The 16,047-nt window shown below is 41.5% G+C and overlaps 1 protein-coding gene across 2 annotated transcripts in view; it reads left to right on the top strand.

Annotated features, from left to right (window-relative positions):
• Positions 1-16,047, top strand: part of LOC110522681 (inositol 1,4,5-trisphosphate-gated calcium channel ITPR2) — a 162,849-nt gene that overhangs the window by 129,573 nt on the left and 17,229 nt on the right. For both annotated transcript variants that reach the window (XM_036977399.2, XM_036977393.2), the window contains exons 52-54: positions 922-1,052; positions 1,778-1,943; positions 7,336-7,496. In XM_036977399.2, the coding sequence (XP_036833294.2) occupies positions 922-1,052; positions 1,778-1,943; positions 7,336-7,496 (458 nt within the window). The remainder of the gene's footprint in view (positions 1-921; positions 1,053-1,777; positions 1,944-7,335; positions 7,497-16,047) is intronic.

Raw genomic sequence — 16,047 nt, 5'->3', positions numbered from 1 at the left:
TACTTTAGGGAAAGCTTCTCTAGCCTTATGCAGTCGCTGCCTATGTATTCTAACATCTTCAAATTGCTCATCGAAGTTCATTAAGAATGATGCCTGCTGTTGCATACGAGTTGTATGTCCTGTTAAGACATGTCATTTTGAGAACCGTGCGTGGACGCCCTAATCTGGTTGCGCAACAGATGGATGTGGGTCCGGTAAATTTCTGACATGCTCTGTAAAGTAAAATGCTGCCGGTCAAATGTCCGCCGCCACATTTTCCTAATGGAAACACTGCGCTGCCAGTATTTGTTTGAATCCGGTCCACTGCTCTTTCAGCACTTTCAGACCATAGCTAGTTCAGTTAGTTCTCAGTCCTTAGTGTAGAGTAATCGTGGAGAGGCAGAAGCAGAGGTATATAGGGGATGACTCATCGTCCTCATCTTTGTTCTCTAGTCCAGTGTGTGTCTATGGATCACCTGCACTACAGGGGCCTCGACACGTGACCTCACCGGCTCCTCTCTATTTCTATCCCTCCTTCTCTGACAATGTTCTCACCCTCTCAATCTCTCTCTCGCTGTTTTCTTTACAACCCTCCTCCCTTCTTTTCAAATCTTCACATAGAGGGGTCACATCCTCCCACGTTTCAGTGTTCAAACTCTTTCATCCAGTGTTGTGAGCACAAGCTTTTGTTGAAGTCTACTATTGTGAGGGGTTTTCAACCTGAATCTGATATAGACATGTACAGCTTTTTGAATTGTGAACTTGTCACTCGTTGTCAGGTAGATTTAAGATACTACCACCTTTTGATGTGTACATCTATCATTAGTTACCCAACACACAGTATTGAGTAGCAGGAGGGGGAAATGGCCTGCCCTGCTGCGTTGCGCTCACACACACAGAGACACACTCCTCATGGCTATATGTTTTGATGTGTGTGCCCAGTGATGGCGGGGGAGGACGATGGGACGGAGCGTGTGTGTGACACTCTGCTGATGTGTATCGTGACGGTGCTGAACCAGGGCCTGAGGAACGGAGGGGGAGTGGGAGACGTGCTGAGGAAACCTTCCAAAGACGTGAGTGACCTTGTCCAATCAGTCAGTCCATCAATCAATTGATCAATGAACCAGTCATTAATAAAATGTACTAAAACAAAGGGCCAACTATTTTTCATGATGATGCTGGTGGTGATGATTACAGTTCAATTGATGGTATTAATCGGGATGATGATTATTGAGGATGTGGATAGCAGGGGTGGAAAAAGTACTCACTTTTCATACTTGAGTAAAAGTATAGATACCTTAATAGAAAATGACTCAAGTAAAAGTGAGTCACCCAGTTAAATACTACTTGAGTAAAAGTATTTGGTTTTAAATATACTTAAGTATCAAAAGTTAATATAATTGCTAAAATATACTTAAGTATCAAAAGTAAAATAATATATACTTCCTTATTTTAAGCAAACGGCACAACGGATAGCCATAATTTACAAACAAAGCATTTTTTAGTGAGTCCACCATATCAGAGGCAGTAGGGATGACCTGGGAAGTTCTCTTGAAAAGTGTGTGAATTGGACCACTTTCCTTTCCAAATTTTGGGTGTCAGGGAAAATGTATGGAGTAAAAAGTACATTATTTTCTTTAGAAATGTAGTGAAGTAAAAGTTGGTAAAAATATATATAGTAAAGTACAGATACACAAAAAAAATACTTTAATGTACTCCTTAAGTACTTTACACGAGGTGGATAATGATGATGCTGAAGATCATTCTCTCGTTTCTCACCGGTCCACTCGTTACCCAGGATCCTCTGTTTGTGGCCCGTGTGGTGTATGACCTGCTGTTCTTCTTCATCGTCATCATCATCGTCCTCAACCTCATCTTCGGCGTCATCATCGATACGTTCGCTGACCTGAGGAGCGAGAAGCAGAGGAAGGAGGAGATACTGAAGACTACCTGCTTCATCTGTGGTGGGTTCACAGCCCTACACAGCACTACATAACTCTATATAGCACTACATAGAAGACTACAGAGAACCACATAACACTACATAACAGTACACAGAACTACATAGCAGGAAAATACATATTGTACAGCGTTATGTGTGGGTTTTTGTATCGTCCTGATGCGACGTTCTACGGTAAATTTCTTGCGTTTTGCCACTTTAATAGCGATACTCCCTCTACTGTCTTGCAATGTTAGAATAAAATCTGACTTCCTTATGTGCTTGCTGCCTGTACATATCGAATATTACAATGAAGTATGTGCTGTAGATATACAACAAGACCGTATAGAGAGTAGGGGTGTGAGGATCTCGTCATACTTGTATTCAGAAACCTATCTATATCATCACACTTAATACTCGCAATTGGATTTACTTGTGATCGGAAAACCCGGAAGTGCGTTTTAAATGCCAGTAAAGCTTATACCTCAACTGCGCATTATTGCGCTATCAGTCAGAACACATCTCGGAGCGCATCGTTATATTAATTCGCTCATTCGCACGCACACATTATTAAACGACCCCGACCAGTGACAATGTACATGATTAACTTAGTCCTGTTCAATGATCAATGAACTAGGATAGTGTGTGTATGTATGTGTGTGTGTATATATATATATGTATGTGTGTGTGTGTGTATGTATATATATATATATATATATATATATATGTATATATATATATATATATATATATATATATATATATATATATATATATATATATATGTGTATATATATATATATATATATATATATATATGTATATGTATATATATATATATATGTATATATATATATATATATATATATATAGGAAACAACACTGATTGACAATAAATTTCACATGCTGTTGTGCAAATGGAATAGACAACAGGTGGAAATTATAGACAATTAGCAAGACACCCCCAATAAAGGAGTGGTTCTGCAGGTGATAACCACAGACCACTTCTCAGTTCCTATGCTTCCTGGCAGATGTTTTGGTCACTTTTGAATGCTGGCTGTGCTTTCACTCTAGTGGTAGCATGAGACGGAGTCTACAACCCACACAAGTGGCTCAGGTAGTGCAGCTCATCCAGGATGGCACATCAATGCGAGATGTGGCAAGAAGGTTTGCTGTGTCTGGAGGAGCACTGCCAGAGCCCTGCAAAATGACCTCCAGCAGGCCACAAATGTGCATGTGTCTGCTCAAACGGTCAGAAACAGACTCCATGAGGGTGGTATGAGGGCCCGACGTCCACAGGTGGGGGTTGTGCTTACAGCCCAACACCGTGCAGGACGTTTGGCATTTGCCAGAGAACACCAAGATTGGCAAATTTGCCACTGGCCCCCTCTGCTCTTCACAGATGAAAGCAGGTTCACACTGAGCACATGTGACAGTCTGGAGACGCCGTGGAGAACGTTCTGCTGCCTGCAACATCCTCCAGCATGACCGGTTTGGCGGTGGGTCAGTCATGGTGTGGTGTGGCATTTCTTTGGGGGGCCGCACAGCCCTCTATGTGCTCGCCAGAGGTAGCCTGACTGCCATTAGGTACCGAGATGAGATCCTCAGACCCCTTGTGAGACCATATGCTGGTGCGGTTGGCCCTGGGTTCCTCCTAATGCAAGACAATGCTAGACCTCATGTGGCTGGGGTGTGTCAGCAGTTCCTGCAAGAGGAAGGCATTGATGCTATGGACTGGCCCGCCCGTTCCCCAGACCTGAATCCAATTGAGCACATCTGGGACATCATGTCTCGCTCCATCCACCAACGTCACGTTGCACCACAGACTGTTCAGGAGTTGGCAGATGCTTTAGTCCAGGTCTGGGAGGAGATCCCTCAGGAGACCATCCGCCACCTCATCAGGAGCATTCCCAGGCATTGTAGGGAGGTCATACAGGCACATGGAGGCCACACACACTACTGAGCCTCATTTTGACTTGTTTTAAGGACATTACATCAAAGTTGGATCAGCCTGTAGTGTGGTTTTCCACTTTAATTTTAAGTGTGACTCCAAATCCAGACCTCCATGGGTTGATAAATTTGATTTCCATTGATCATTTTTGTGTGATTTTGTTGTCAGCACATTCAACTATGTAAAGATTGTTTTTGAGCCTTTATTTTTTTGAGCTGTGTGTGTGTGTATATATATATATATATATATATATATATATATATATATATATATATATATATATATATATATATATATATATATATATATATATATATATAACATTTATTTATTTATTTATTAATTTATTTTACCGGTCACCTACTCATTCAAGAGTTTTTCTTTATTTTTACTATTGTCTACATTGTAGAATAAAAGTGAAGACATCAAAACTATGACATAACACATATGGAATCATGTAGTAACCAAAAAAGGGTTAAACTAATCTAAATATATTTTCTATTTGAGATTCTTCAAATAACCACCCTTTGCCTTGATGACAGCTTTGCACACTCTTGGCATTCTCTCAACCAGCTTCACCTGGAATGCTTTTCCAACAGTTTTGATGGAGTTCCCACATATTCTGAGCACTTGTTGGCTGCTTTTCCTTCACTATGCGGTCAGACTCATCCCACAACATCTCAATTTGGTTGAGGTTGGGGGATTGTGGAGGTCGGGTCATCTGATGCAGGACTACATCACTCTCATTCTTGGTCAAATAGCCCTTACATAGTTGATTACCCTTACACCTTTAGGAGTGGTTTCTTTGCAGAAATTTGACCATGAAGGCCTGATGCACACAGTTGATGTTGAGATGTGTCTGTTACTTGAACTCTGAAGCATTTATTTGGGCTGCAATTTCTGAGGCTGGTAATTCTAATGAACTTATCCTCTGCAGCAGAGGTAACTCTGGTTCTTCCATTCCTGTGACAGTCCTCATGAGAGCCAATTTCATCATAGCGCTTGATGGTTATTGCGACTTCAAAAACCATCTTTCAAAATTCTTGAAAAAGTCTGTATTGACTGACCTTCATATCTAAAAGTAATGATGTTCTGTCATTTCTCTTTGCTTATTTGTGCTGTTATTGCCATAATATGGAATTGGTATTTTACCAAATAGGGATATATTCTGTATACCACCCCTACCTTGTGACAACACAACTGATTGGCTCAAATTAATTAAGAAGGAAAGAAATTCCACATATTAACTTTTAAGAAGGCACACCTGTTAATGGAAATGCATTCCAGGTGACTACCTCATGACGCTGGTTGAGAGACTGTCAAGAGTGTGCAAAGCTGTCATCAAGGCAAAGGGTGGCTATTGGAAGAATCTGAAATACAAAATATATTTTGATTTTGTTGAACTTTTTCGTTACTACATGATTTCATATGTGTTATTTCATAGTTTTGACGTCTTCACTATTATTCTATAATGTAGAAAATAGTTAAAAAAAAGAAAAACCCTTGAATGAGTAGGTGTTCTAAAACTTTTGACCGGTAGTATGTGTGTATGTCTGTCTGTGTGTATGTACAGTTGAAGTCGGGAGTTTACATACACTTAGGTTGGAGTCATTAGAACTCGTTTTTCAATCACTCCACATATTTCTTGGACATCTACTTTTGTGCGTGACAAGTAATTTTCAACAATTGTTTACAGACCGATTATTTCACTTAGTATTCACAGTATCACAATTCCAGTGGGTCAGAAGTTTACATACACTAAGTTGACTGTGCCTTTTAAACAGCTTGGAAAATTCCATAAAATGATGTCATGGTTTTAGAAGCTTCTGATAGGCTAATTGACATCATTTGAGTCAAATGGGTCAATTGGAGGTGTACCTGTGAAGGTCTGGTTCATCCTTGGGAGCAATTTCCAAATGCCTGAAGGTACCATGTTCATCTGTACAAAAAATAGTACGCAAGTATAAACACCATGGGACCACGCAGCCGTCATACCGCTCAGGAAGGAGACGCCACTGCTCCAAAACAGCCATAAAAAAGCCAGACTACGGTTTGCAACTGCAGATGGGGACAAAGATGGTACTTTTTGGAGAAATGTCCTCTGGTCTGATGAAACAAAAATAGAACTGTTTGGCCATAATGACCATTGTTATGATTGGGGGAAAAGCCAAAGAACACCATCCCAATCGTGAAGCACAGGGGTGGCAGCATCATGTTGTGGGGGTGCTTTGCTGCAGGAGGGACTGGTGCACTTCACACAGTCGATGGCATCATGAAGGGGGAAAATTATGCGGGTATATTGAAGCAAGACATGACATGAGTCAGGAAGTTAAAGCTTGGTTGCAAATGGGTCTTCCAAATGAACAATGCCCCCAAGCATGCTTCCAAAGTTGTGGCAAAATGGCTTGAGGACAACAAAGTCAAAGTATTGGAGTGGCCATCACAAAGCCCTGACCTCAATCCCATAGAAAATTTGTGGGCAGAACTGAAAAAGCGTGTGCGAGCAAGGAGGCCTAGAAACCTGACTTTTTACACCAGCTCTGTCAGAGGAATGGGCCAAAATTCACCCAACTTAATGTGGGAAGCTTGTGGAAGGCTACCCGAAACATTTGACCCAAGTTAAACAATTTAAAGGCAATGCTACCAAATACTAATTGAGTGTATGTAAACTTCTGACCCACTGGGAATGTGATGAAAAAAATAAAAGATGAAATAAGTCATTCTCTCAACTATTATTCTGACATTTCACATTCTTAAAATAAAGTGGTGATCTTAGGATCTAACCTGACCTAACGCAGGGAATTTTAACTTGGATTAAATTTCAAGAATTGTGAAAAACTGAGTATACATTTATTTGGGAAGGTATGTGTAAACTTCCGACTTCGTGTGTGTGACTGGCTGGCTGACTTTTCAACAACAAAAATGACTATATTGCCTGCATTTATTCCAGACACATATTTAGATGAACATAGGCTATCTCCCATATATTGTTTAACTTTTGTGAGGAGCAAACCTTTTCTCTCCCGACACTTATGCCACAACATTTGTACAATGAAAAATAAACTATCTACGTTTGTCATTTTATTTTCTATTGATCTGTCGCTCGTGAAACATGCCTGGGTGAGAATAAATAATAACAGTAATTGCCGCCCATTTGTTTACAGACCGAAGCACTAGCCTTTAGTTGTTTAGAGCACAGAGTGCTTCACACTGTTTGAGTGAAAGAGATGTGTGCTGTCAGCTGACAATGACATTTTTCCAATCACAGATAATTACAAAAATACTTGTCTATTGTATTTGGAAAGTTCTCCATATCCGTTACGATACTCGTTTTGTCCGAGTACTCAGCACACCCCAAATAGAGAGGCTCAAAAATATAATTAAGAACGGCAACGAAACTGCAGGATATGACCAAGTTAAAGTGAATTGGTATATCAGTGAATAAGTACTGTTTTTCCTCACTCAGGGTTGGAGAGGGATAAGTTTGACAACAAGACGGTGTCCTTTGAGGAGCACATCACGTCGGAACACAACATGTGGCACTATCTGTACTTCCTGGTTCTGGTGAGGGTGAAGGACCCCACAGAGTACACCGGCCCAGAAAGCTACGTGGCCCAGATGATCAAGGTGGGTAGTTGGTGAGCTACCTCTTCCATGATCTACACAGGTCTTCACCTCAAACACCTCTGTGTTGCATGATAGAACGGTGTGTCTATTTTAGCACCAAGGTACTGGTGATGCAATGATGAGTCAGGATTTTATATTTGAACCTCATCTGTGTTGAATGTGAAAACAGTGTTGGTTCGTTGAATTCGGATTCCTTGCTGTCACTGCCATTTGAAAGGTATTGGCTGTTTTTACATGTGTACTATGTCTGTTATGAGTACACACACACTCGCACAAACACACAGTTTGTCCTTTAAATGTATGCAGTCGCCGTAGCATCTTGAGGTGTCCTCAGCAGCCAGAGGCAGTGAAAAATCTGCCGACGTGCCCTTGAGCAAGGTACTTAACCCTAAATGCTCCTGTAAGTTGCTCTGGGTAAGAGCGTCTGCTAAATGACTAAAATGATAACTGTGTTCCGGTCTGACTGTGAATCATCAGCCTCTGCAGCAGACTCACCCCCCTCAAAAAAACACCACAAAACATGACTGAGCCCAGCATCACAACCTCCCTCTCTTCCTTTCCCTTTTTCTTAGATTTGGTTATAATGCTACAGTGCACTTCTCCTAAACTGATCTTTCTCCCTCCTGGGGTTTTGCTACTGACATTCAGTGAGGGTGGCAACGTGCCACAACCTGTCTGGGGGAAAAAAGCAATACATAGGGGGCATTTATGTACGAGCTGTTATGATGCACTTCTAATGCATTGTTAGAGTTGTCATACCCATGTCTTAAACCCCTTGTAATCATCTCATAATGATCCTGACTAATATAAGCGAGTTTCAATCTGTTGAAGTGTTGAAACATCACAAACAGATGCATAACATATTATTTGTCTTGTTATAAGACATTACTAAAGCTCATACATGATTATAACATGTTATAAAGCATTATAGCTGGATGCTTTAAATAAAGCTTTATCAGAAGGGGTTTTAGTTGGTTGCCAAGAGGTTATTTGCATAACAAATAGTTGACGACTGAATGTAATTAACACGTTTTAAAGAAGTGATGGCCAGTCAGACTGAGGTACCGGTGCATGGTGACGTCATGGTGAGTCAGGAGTTGTAGATGTACTTCTCTTTAGATGTTGGCCCTATAAACACTGCGATTGGCAGAAAGCAACCTGGATTTATAGACAATAGTCAGTCCCAGATCTGTATCTCTTCTGAACAATATAAGATCAAGGTCTGTGTACTTTCAGCTCTGAGAAATATTTAGTCTATCCTGTTGACATGTCATTAGTTTCTGTATTAGACAGCACTAAAGTGCATTGCGGACCTCAGGCTGTGTCCTCTGCAGTCTGCTTTAGGTGAACACGCACACCGCAGTCCTTACTCAGTCTGAGGGGTGGACTAGCTAATTAACGCAGTCTTTCCACCGCTCTCCCTCACTGTCTGTACCCAGTGCACTGACACCTGAGGAGAGTATCACATATGCACGTACGCATGCACACACACAAACACAAAACACAGTTTCCAAGACTCTGAGAATGAGTGTGTCCACCTGGTAAATACAAAATTACAGTGCATTCGTAAAGTGTTCAGACCCCTTGACTTTTTTCCACATTTTGTTACAGCCTTATTCTAAAATGGATTTGTTTTTTATAGTTTTTTTCCCCTCAATCTACACACAATGCCACATAATGACAAAGCAAAAACAGGTTTTTAGAAATGTTTGCAAATGTATTAAACATTTTAAAAACTGATAACATTTACATAAGTATTCAGACCCTTAGCACCTTTGGCAACGATTATAGCCTCGAGTCTTCTTGGGTATGACGCTACACGCTTCGCACACCTGTATTTTGGGAGTTTCTCCACTTCTTCTCTGCAGATCCTCTCAAGCTCTGTCAGGTTGGATGGGAGTGTTGCTGCACAGCTATTTTCAGGTCCAGAGATGTTCGATTGTGTTTAAGTCCGGGCTCTGGTTGGGCTCAAGGACATTCACAGACTTGTCCTGAAGCCTCTCCTGCGTTGTCTTGGCTGCATGCTTAGGGCCGTTATCCTGTTGGAAGGTGAGCCGTCGCCCCAGTCTGAGGTCCTGAGTGCCCTGGAGCAGGTTTTCATCAAGAATCTCTCTGTACTTTGCTCTGTTCATCTTTCCCTCGATCTTGACTTGTCTCCCAGTCCCTGCCGCTGAAAAACATTCCTCCAGACGTGACACTTTACGTTTAGGCCAAAGAGTTTAATCTTGGTTTCATGGACCAGATCATTTTGCTTCTCATGGTCTAAGAGTCCTTCAGGTGCCTTCTGGCAAACTCAAAGCGGACTGTCATGTGCCTTTTACTGAGGAGTGGCTTCCGTCTGGCCACTATCACAAAGGCCTGATTGGTGGAGTGCTGCAGAGATGGTTGTCATTCTGGAAGGTTCTCCCATCACCACAGAGGAACTTTGGAGCTCTGTTAGAGTGACCGTCGGGATTCTTGGTCACCTCCTTGACCGAGGCCCTTTTCCCCCAATTGCTCAGTTTGGCTGGGCAGCCAGCTTCAGGGAGATTCTTGGTGGTTCCAAACTTCTTTCATTTAAGAATGATGGAGGCCACTGTGTTCTTGGGGACCTTCAATGATGCATACATTTTTTGTTACCCTTCCCCAGATCTGTGCCTCGGCACAATCCTGTCTCGGAGCGCTGCAGACAATTCCTTCGACCTCATGGCTTGGCTATTGCTCTGACATGCACTGTCAACTTGTGGACCTTTATATAGACAAGTGTTTGCCTTTCCAAATCATGTCCAATCAATTGAATTTACCACAGATGGACTCCAATCAAGTTGTAGAAATATAAATGGATGACCAATGGAAACAGGATGCACCTGAGCTCAATTTCGAGTGTCATAACAATGGGTCTCAATACTTATGTAGTAAAGGTATTTCTGTTTTTGTAAGAATTTTTTTTTTTTTCGCTTTGTCGTAATGGGGTGTTGTGTGTAGATTGATGGGGGGAAATAATTGGCCATTTTAGAATGAGGCTGTAACGTAACAAATGTTGAATTAAGGGAAGGGGTCTGAATACTCCCCGACTGCACTGTAAATGGCCCTGAGCAAAAGTTCAAAAAATTGTGTGTGTGCGTTATGACACCAAGCACAGAGCCAGCAGGTACAGTGCTTTCGGAAGTATTCATACCCCTTGATTTAATCCACATTTTGTTGTTACATCCTGAATTCAAAATTGATTCAATAAAATAAAAAATCTCACCCATCTACACACAATGCCTGATAATGACAAAGTGAAAACATGTTTTTAGAAAATGTAGCTAATTCATTGAAATTGAAATACAGAAATATCTCATTTACATAATTGTTCACACCCCTGAGTGAGTACTTTTTGGAAGCACCTTTGGCAGCGACTACAGCTGTGAGTGTTTCTGGGTAAGTCTCGAAGAGCTTTCCACACCTGGATTGTGCAACATTTGCCCATTTTTATTCTTTTAAAAATTATTCAAGCTCTGTCAAATTGGCTGTTGATTTTCAGGGACATTTTCAAGTAGGTTTAAGTTACAACTGTAACTTTGCCACTCAGGAACAGCCACGGTCTTCTTAGTAAACAACTTCAGTGTAGACATGTGTTTTAGGTTATTGTCATGCTGGAAGGTCAATTCCTCTCCCAGTGTGGAAAGCAGACTGAACCAGGTTTTTCGCTAGGATTTTGCCTGTCCTTCGTTCCATTCTCTTTTTTATCCTAAACAACTCCCCAGTCCTTAACAATTACTAGCATACCCATAACATAATGCAGCCACCACTATGCTTGAAAATATGGAGAGTGGTAATCAGTAATGTGTTGTAATGGATTTTCCCCAAACATAACGCTTTGTTTTCAGGACTAAAAGTTAGTTGCTTAGCCACCTTTTTTGCTTAGCTACCATTACTTTTAGTGCCTTGTTGCAAACAGGATGCATGTTTTGGAATATTTTTTATTCTGTACAGCAGTGGTCACCAACCGGTCGATCTTCAAGGCATTCCTAGTCAATCACCAACATTTCTGTAGAAAAGCCAAAGATAAAGGCTTGTGCTTTTTTTTTGTGTTGCGCTGTTGGTGGTAGGTGCATTTGATTTCGAAGTCCTGCGCACCGGGTAGGCAGTGTTCCCATTTGTAACTATTTAATTTGTCTGAAAAGACACACTCCGCTTACCCAGCGACCAGGAGGTCTGTGGCTAAATCTAGTGGGCCTACTGCGCTAGCCAATCGAATAGCTCAAATCGCAGTGCCTACAAGTTTGATACTAGCCTATGTGAGATTTCATAACTTTTAAAACCATGACCAGAGACTCAAATAATACAGCAAGGAGCTGATGTTTTTATGAATGAGTTAATGTTACATTTTTAATTCAGCACTGTCCAAACTGTTTTTATTCAACACTATTACAAAACATAAAAATGCCTACTCCCACTTGCGCTGCAGTGAATGAGTAGCCCTGTGTTTTTATTATTATTAGCAGCTCATCGTGTCTTTTGAGGAATATTTCACTTTCACTGGTCATAGGAACAACAATTTGTGCTTGAGGCAGATGCGGTGTGCCTTGAGGTTCGCCATCAGACGGAAGACTGCGTCCCCTGTCTCTGGTCAGTCTCGCACGAGGAAAGGAAGGAGAGAGCAGAGACCGCGAGAGGCTGACCCTTTGCTGCTCCCTCCCTCCGCTGAGACTAATGCCATGTTCAGGACAACTGGAAACTCAGACATTTCCGACTTCAGTGCGTTCAAGATACCTGTGAACTCTGGGGGGAAAAATTAGATCCGACTGGGAAAAATTGTTTTGAAGGGTCATCCAATTCGGAATTCCAAGTCTTAAACCTGGGCATCTTTCTAGAGCCCCGACTTTCCGACCTGAACATCGCTGACGTCGTGATTTTACTTCATTTGTTTTACCTCTGGAGATTGCATGGCTGTGTGCTCGATTTTATACACCTGTCAGCAACGAGCGTGACTGAAATAGTAGAATCCAATCATTTGAGGTGGTGTCCACATGTAGTTTAGCATCAGTCCAGTGAAGTAAAAAATTATTTATATTTATACTCAGCTGTGCCTCGCAAGTGCTACACCAAATGATCTATTTTATCAAAGATTGAGTATTGAAATATAATATGGTCTGAGAAGAACAATATTGACAGCTGGACATATTGCCAATATTCTGCGTATTAGGCCTGCCTACTGCACAAACCTCATTCCTACATTACCGTTTTATTAAGTTAGTGTTACATTTTTTAAGTCATGTTTTAAAACAAATCTGAGCGGTAGATCTCTGCTTGCTTTTTGACTGTGAAAGTGATCTTTACTCAGAAAAAGTTGGTGACTGCTATTCAGGCTTCCTCTTTTTCACTCTTGTCAATTAGGTTATATTGTGGAGTAACTACAGTCCGTCCTCAGTTTGCTCCTATCACAGCCATTAAACTCTGTAACTGTTTCAAAGTCACCATTGGCCTCATGGTGAAATCCCTGAGCGGTTTCCTTGCTCTCCGGCAACTGAGTTAGGAACAACGGCTGTAACTTTGTAGTGACTGGGTGTATTGATACACTATCTAAAGTGTAATTACCGTGCTCCATGATATTCAATGTCTGCTTTTTATTTTTACCCATATACCAATAGGTACCCTTCTTTGCGAGGCATTGGAAAACCGCTCTGGTTTTTGTGAATTGAATCTGTGTTTGAAATTCACTGACTCGACTGAGGGACCTTACAGATAATTGTATGTGTGGGGTACAGAGATGAGGTTGTCATAAAAAATAATGTTAAACACTATTATTGCACCCCGAGTCCATGCAACTTATGTGACTTGTTAAGCACATTTTTACTCCTGAACTTTTTTAGGCTTGCCATAACACAGGGGTTGAATACTTCAGCTTTTGATTTTGTATTAATTAGTAAAAAAATATATATATATAAAAACTTTGATGTTATGGTGTAGTGTGTGTAGGCCAGTGACAACATCTTTCTATTTAATACAAAGTCAAGGGATGTGACTACTTTCTGAAGGCACTGCAGCCACAGCTCTGTTACATAACCTATCTCAAGTGGCCTGCTAATAGCTCAGCCCTGCCTGGCACGTGTTCTCCTGTCCCGCTCGCTCGCTCGCTCTCTCTCGCTCGCTTTGACACTCACTCACTCTCTCACACGCATTATCACGCCACGAGTCAATTATTCCTTAGCAACGTGGCCGTCACTTGTCGGTTGTCGGCGGCAACAGGAGAGGGGAAGACAGCAGTGAGGAGCCTCTGAACTCGTGATCTATAGAGAGGCCAAAGGTCAAAATGTCCTGGTGGGGGGCACACACATGCGTACACACACGCCGCACAGTCTCTCTCACTCTCTCACACACACATACACACACACACTCCTCTCTTTGTGTCTATGTTAACCTAGGTGAGTCAAGCAGAAGGCAGCACATCCTGTTGTACAGTCTCCAGCAGAGATGCGTGTATTGAACAACGTTGGTGCTCTTTCTCAAGATGCTGGATAACACAATCACGTGCTGCTTGGTTTTCTACCGTTGTAGTGTTTGATACCAGTGTAGTGTACTACAGGCCACTAGGGTTGGTTATGGAAGTGGATGGGTCATGTGACCGTTAAAAAAAATGTCAACAAAATTTGGATTGTTAACTGAAAATTCCTAAGTGTGTGAATTATTTTTTTCTCCACAATTTTAATAGCAATGCAGTCATCACAAAACTACCTGGTCCTGGTAATCATCATAAAGGGTCAAATTCAAATGAAACAAATACCTAATGCATCAATGCTGTAACTTTAGTAGGAGGAGCTACTTTATTAACTGGCCCTGTAATGTACGAGTGAGAGGGAAGCAGAGCGGCAGCTCAAGCAGCGAGCCGGGGAGGGGCCATGCGGTGTGCGTCTGAGTGAGGAGGGTAGCAGGGGAGGGGGATATGGCAACCAAGTCGACTCGCTCTGGTAGACTAACTAGTTCTCATCTGATTACCTAGTATCTGTCTTGACTGACCGAGAGAAGAGAGAAGCTAGTTAAGCTAGCTAACGTTAGGATAATTGAGTCTACGGTACTTTAGATTTCCATCTTCCATTCATTAGCCTAGATATCTCTTAATATCTTGCCACATGGAGGCTCTAGCTCTGACTGTAGTCTAGTGCCAGTTTGATGACTTGTGATTGGATGACAATAACAAGCTACATGCGCCACTCTCTTGAAAAGCCGCAGTAGCAGCAGCATAAATAATAAAAAGTTATCTTTCTCTCTGCAGTAAGCGCAATGTAGACCATCTGCATTGTGAATTCGCGTGGAATTTTATGAATTTTTCATATTTTTTTTAATGGAAAACCAATACAAAAATGTATGTTTAAACAGTAAGAGACTGTTTCTATTTGTCACATCCATAGCGTGTACGCTAGGGGTGGTGCTATGTCAGAGTGACTAGCCAAATAAGCAAGGGCCATGAGGACACTTGACCTGACTATACTCCAAACATACTCTGGAGTTTAGTCATGGATCATTAACTTGTCATCCCTTTGAGCAGGTTTTACAGGTCTTAAGAGTGTGCCTCTCACACTCACACAGTCTCTCTCGTTCTATTTTTCTCTCTGTGTTACAGCAGTGTAGATTTCTCCGCTAGACTACAGGCACAAAAATGTAAGCCTAAAATGGTTATTCCCCTAGTCACTATCATGCTGAGTCGTCTCCTTTGTCCATGTTCTGTTGTGTGCCTGGTGAAAAGCTTCACAGCAATAATGCAACAGGCAACCACTGGAGAGCCACTGAGAGTGATGCAGTCTGTAGTATGAGACTTAGTGAGGTGACAGAATGGTTCAGTGAAGAAGTACTGAACCCCTGACTCAACGTTGTGCTGTTGTTATTGTTTTGGCAGGCGATTGTGCCTAAGTGAATGTTTACACTGTGGGGTTATTTTGGGAAAGACTTGTTACGTCAGAGGTTGGCTGTGATTGTTTATACTAGTCCATACACACGGCTCAAATGTTAGTCTGGGGGCTGTTCATTTTTTGGAAATGTTAGATTACATTTACTCATGCTATTCTAGATTACTCACGTCATGTTTAAGTTAAACAGATGCAGACAATACGTCATACTCTATTTCAGTGATGAGGAGGGAAGTGTAACGTATCTTTTTGTCATTATTGAGGTCTGGGCTATGTTAGTCATTAGATGACTAGACCTGTGGTTCCCAACCTTCTTCGCTTACTGTACCACCAACTGAATTTTGCTCTGCCCGGAGTACCCCTGGTTGGGAACCACTGGACTAGACTACACACCAAAGTAAATTCCACTTCAACCCCCTTACAAATTTGAGTTCAAAATAATCTCCCATCATACATGGTTTTCCACAAAGTCTGATTGCTAAGGCTAAGATGGTATCCACTCACTATGAATAATTAGATAAACTAGCCTAATTGTGTGTTATCAACAGTCCCATGAAGACCATTGTAAGTTGTAAATATTAGGGGTACACAGTTGAAGTCGGAAGTTTTTCACAATTCCTGACATTTAATCCTAATAAAAATTCCCTTTCTTAGGTCAGTTAGAATGACCACTTTATTTTAAG

Source organism: Oncorhynchus mykiss, chromosome 1 (assembly GCF_057628025.1).
Source record: "Oncorhynchus mykiss isolate SJ-2025 chromosome 1, ASM5762802v1, whole genome shotgun sequence".
Lineage (NCBI taxonomy): Eukaryota > Metazoa > Chordata > Actinopteri > Salmoniformes > Salmonidae > Oncorhynchus > Oncorhynchus mykiss.
This window is presented reverse-complemented; position numbering and strand designations above follow the sequence as displayed.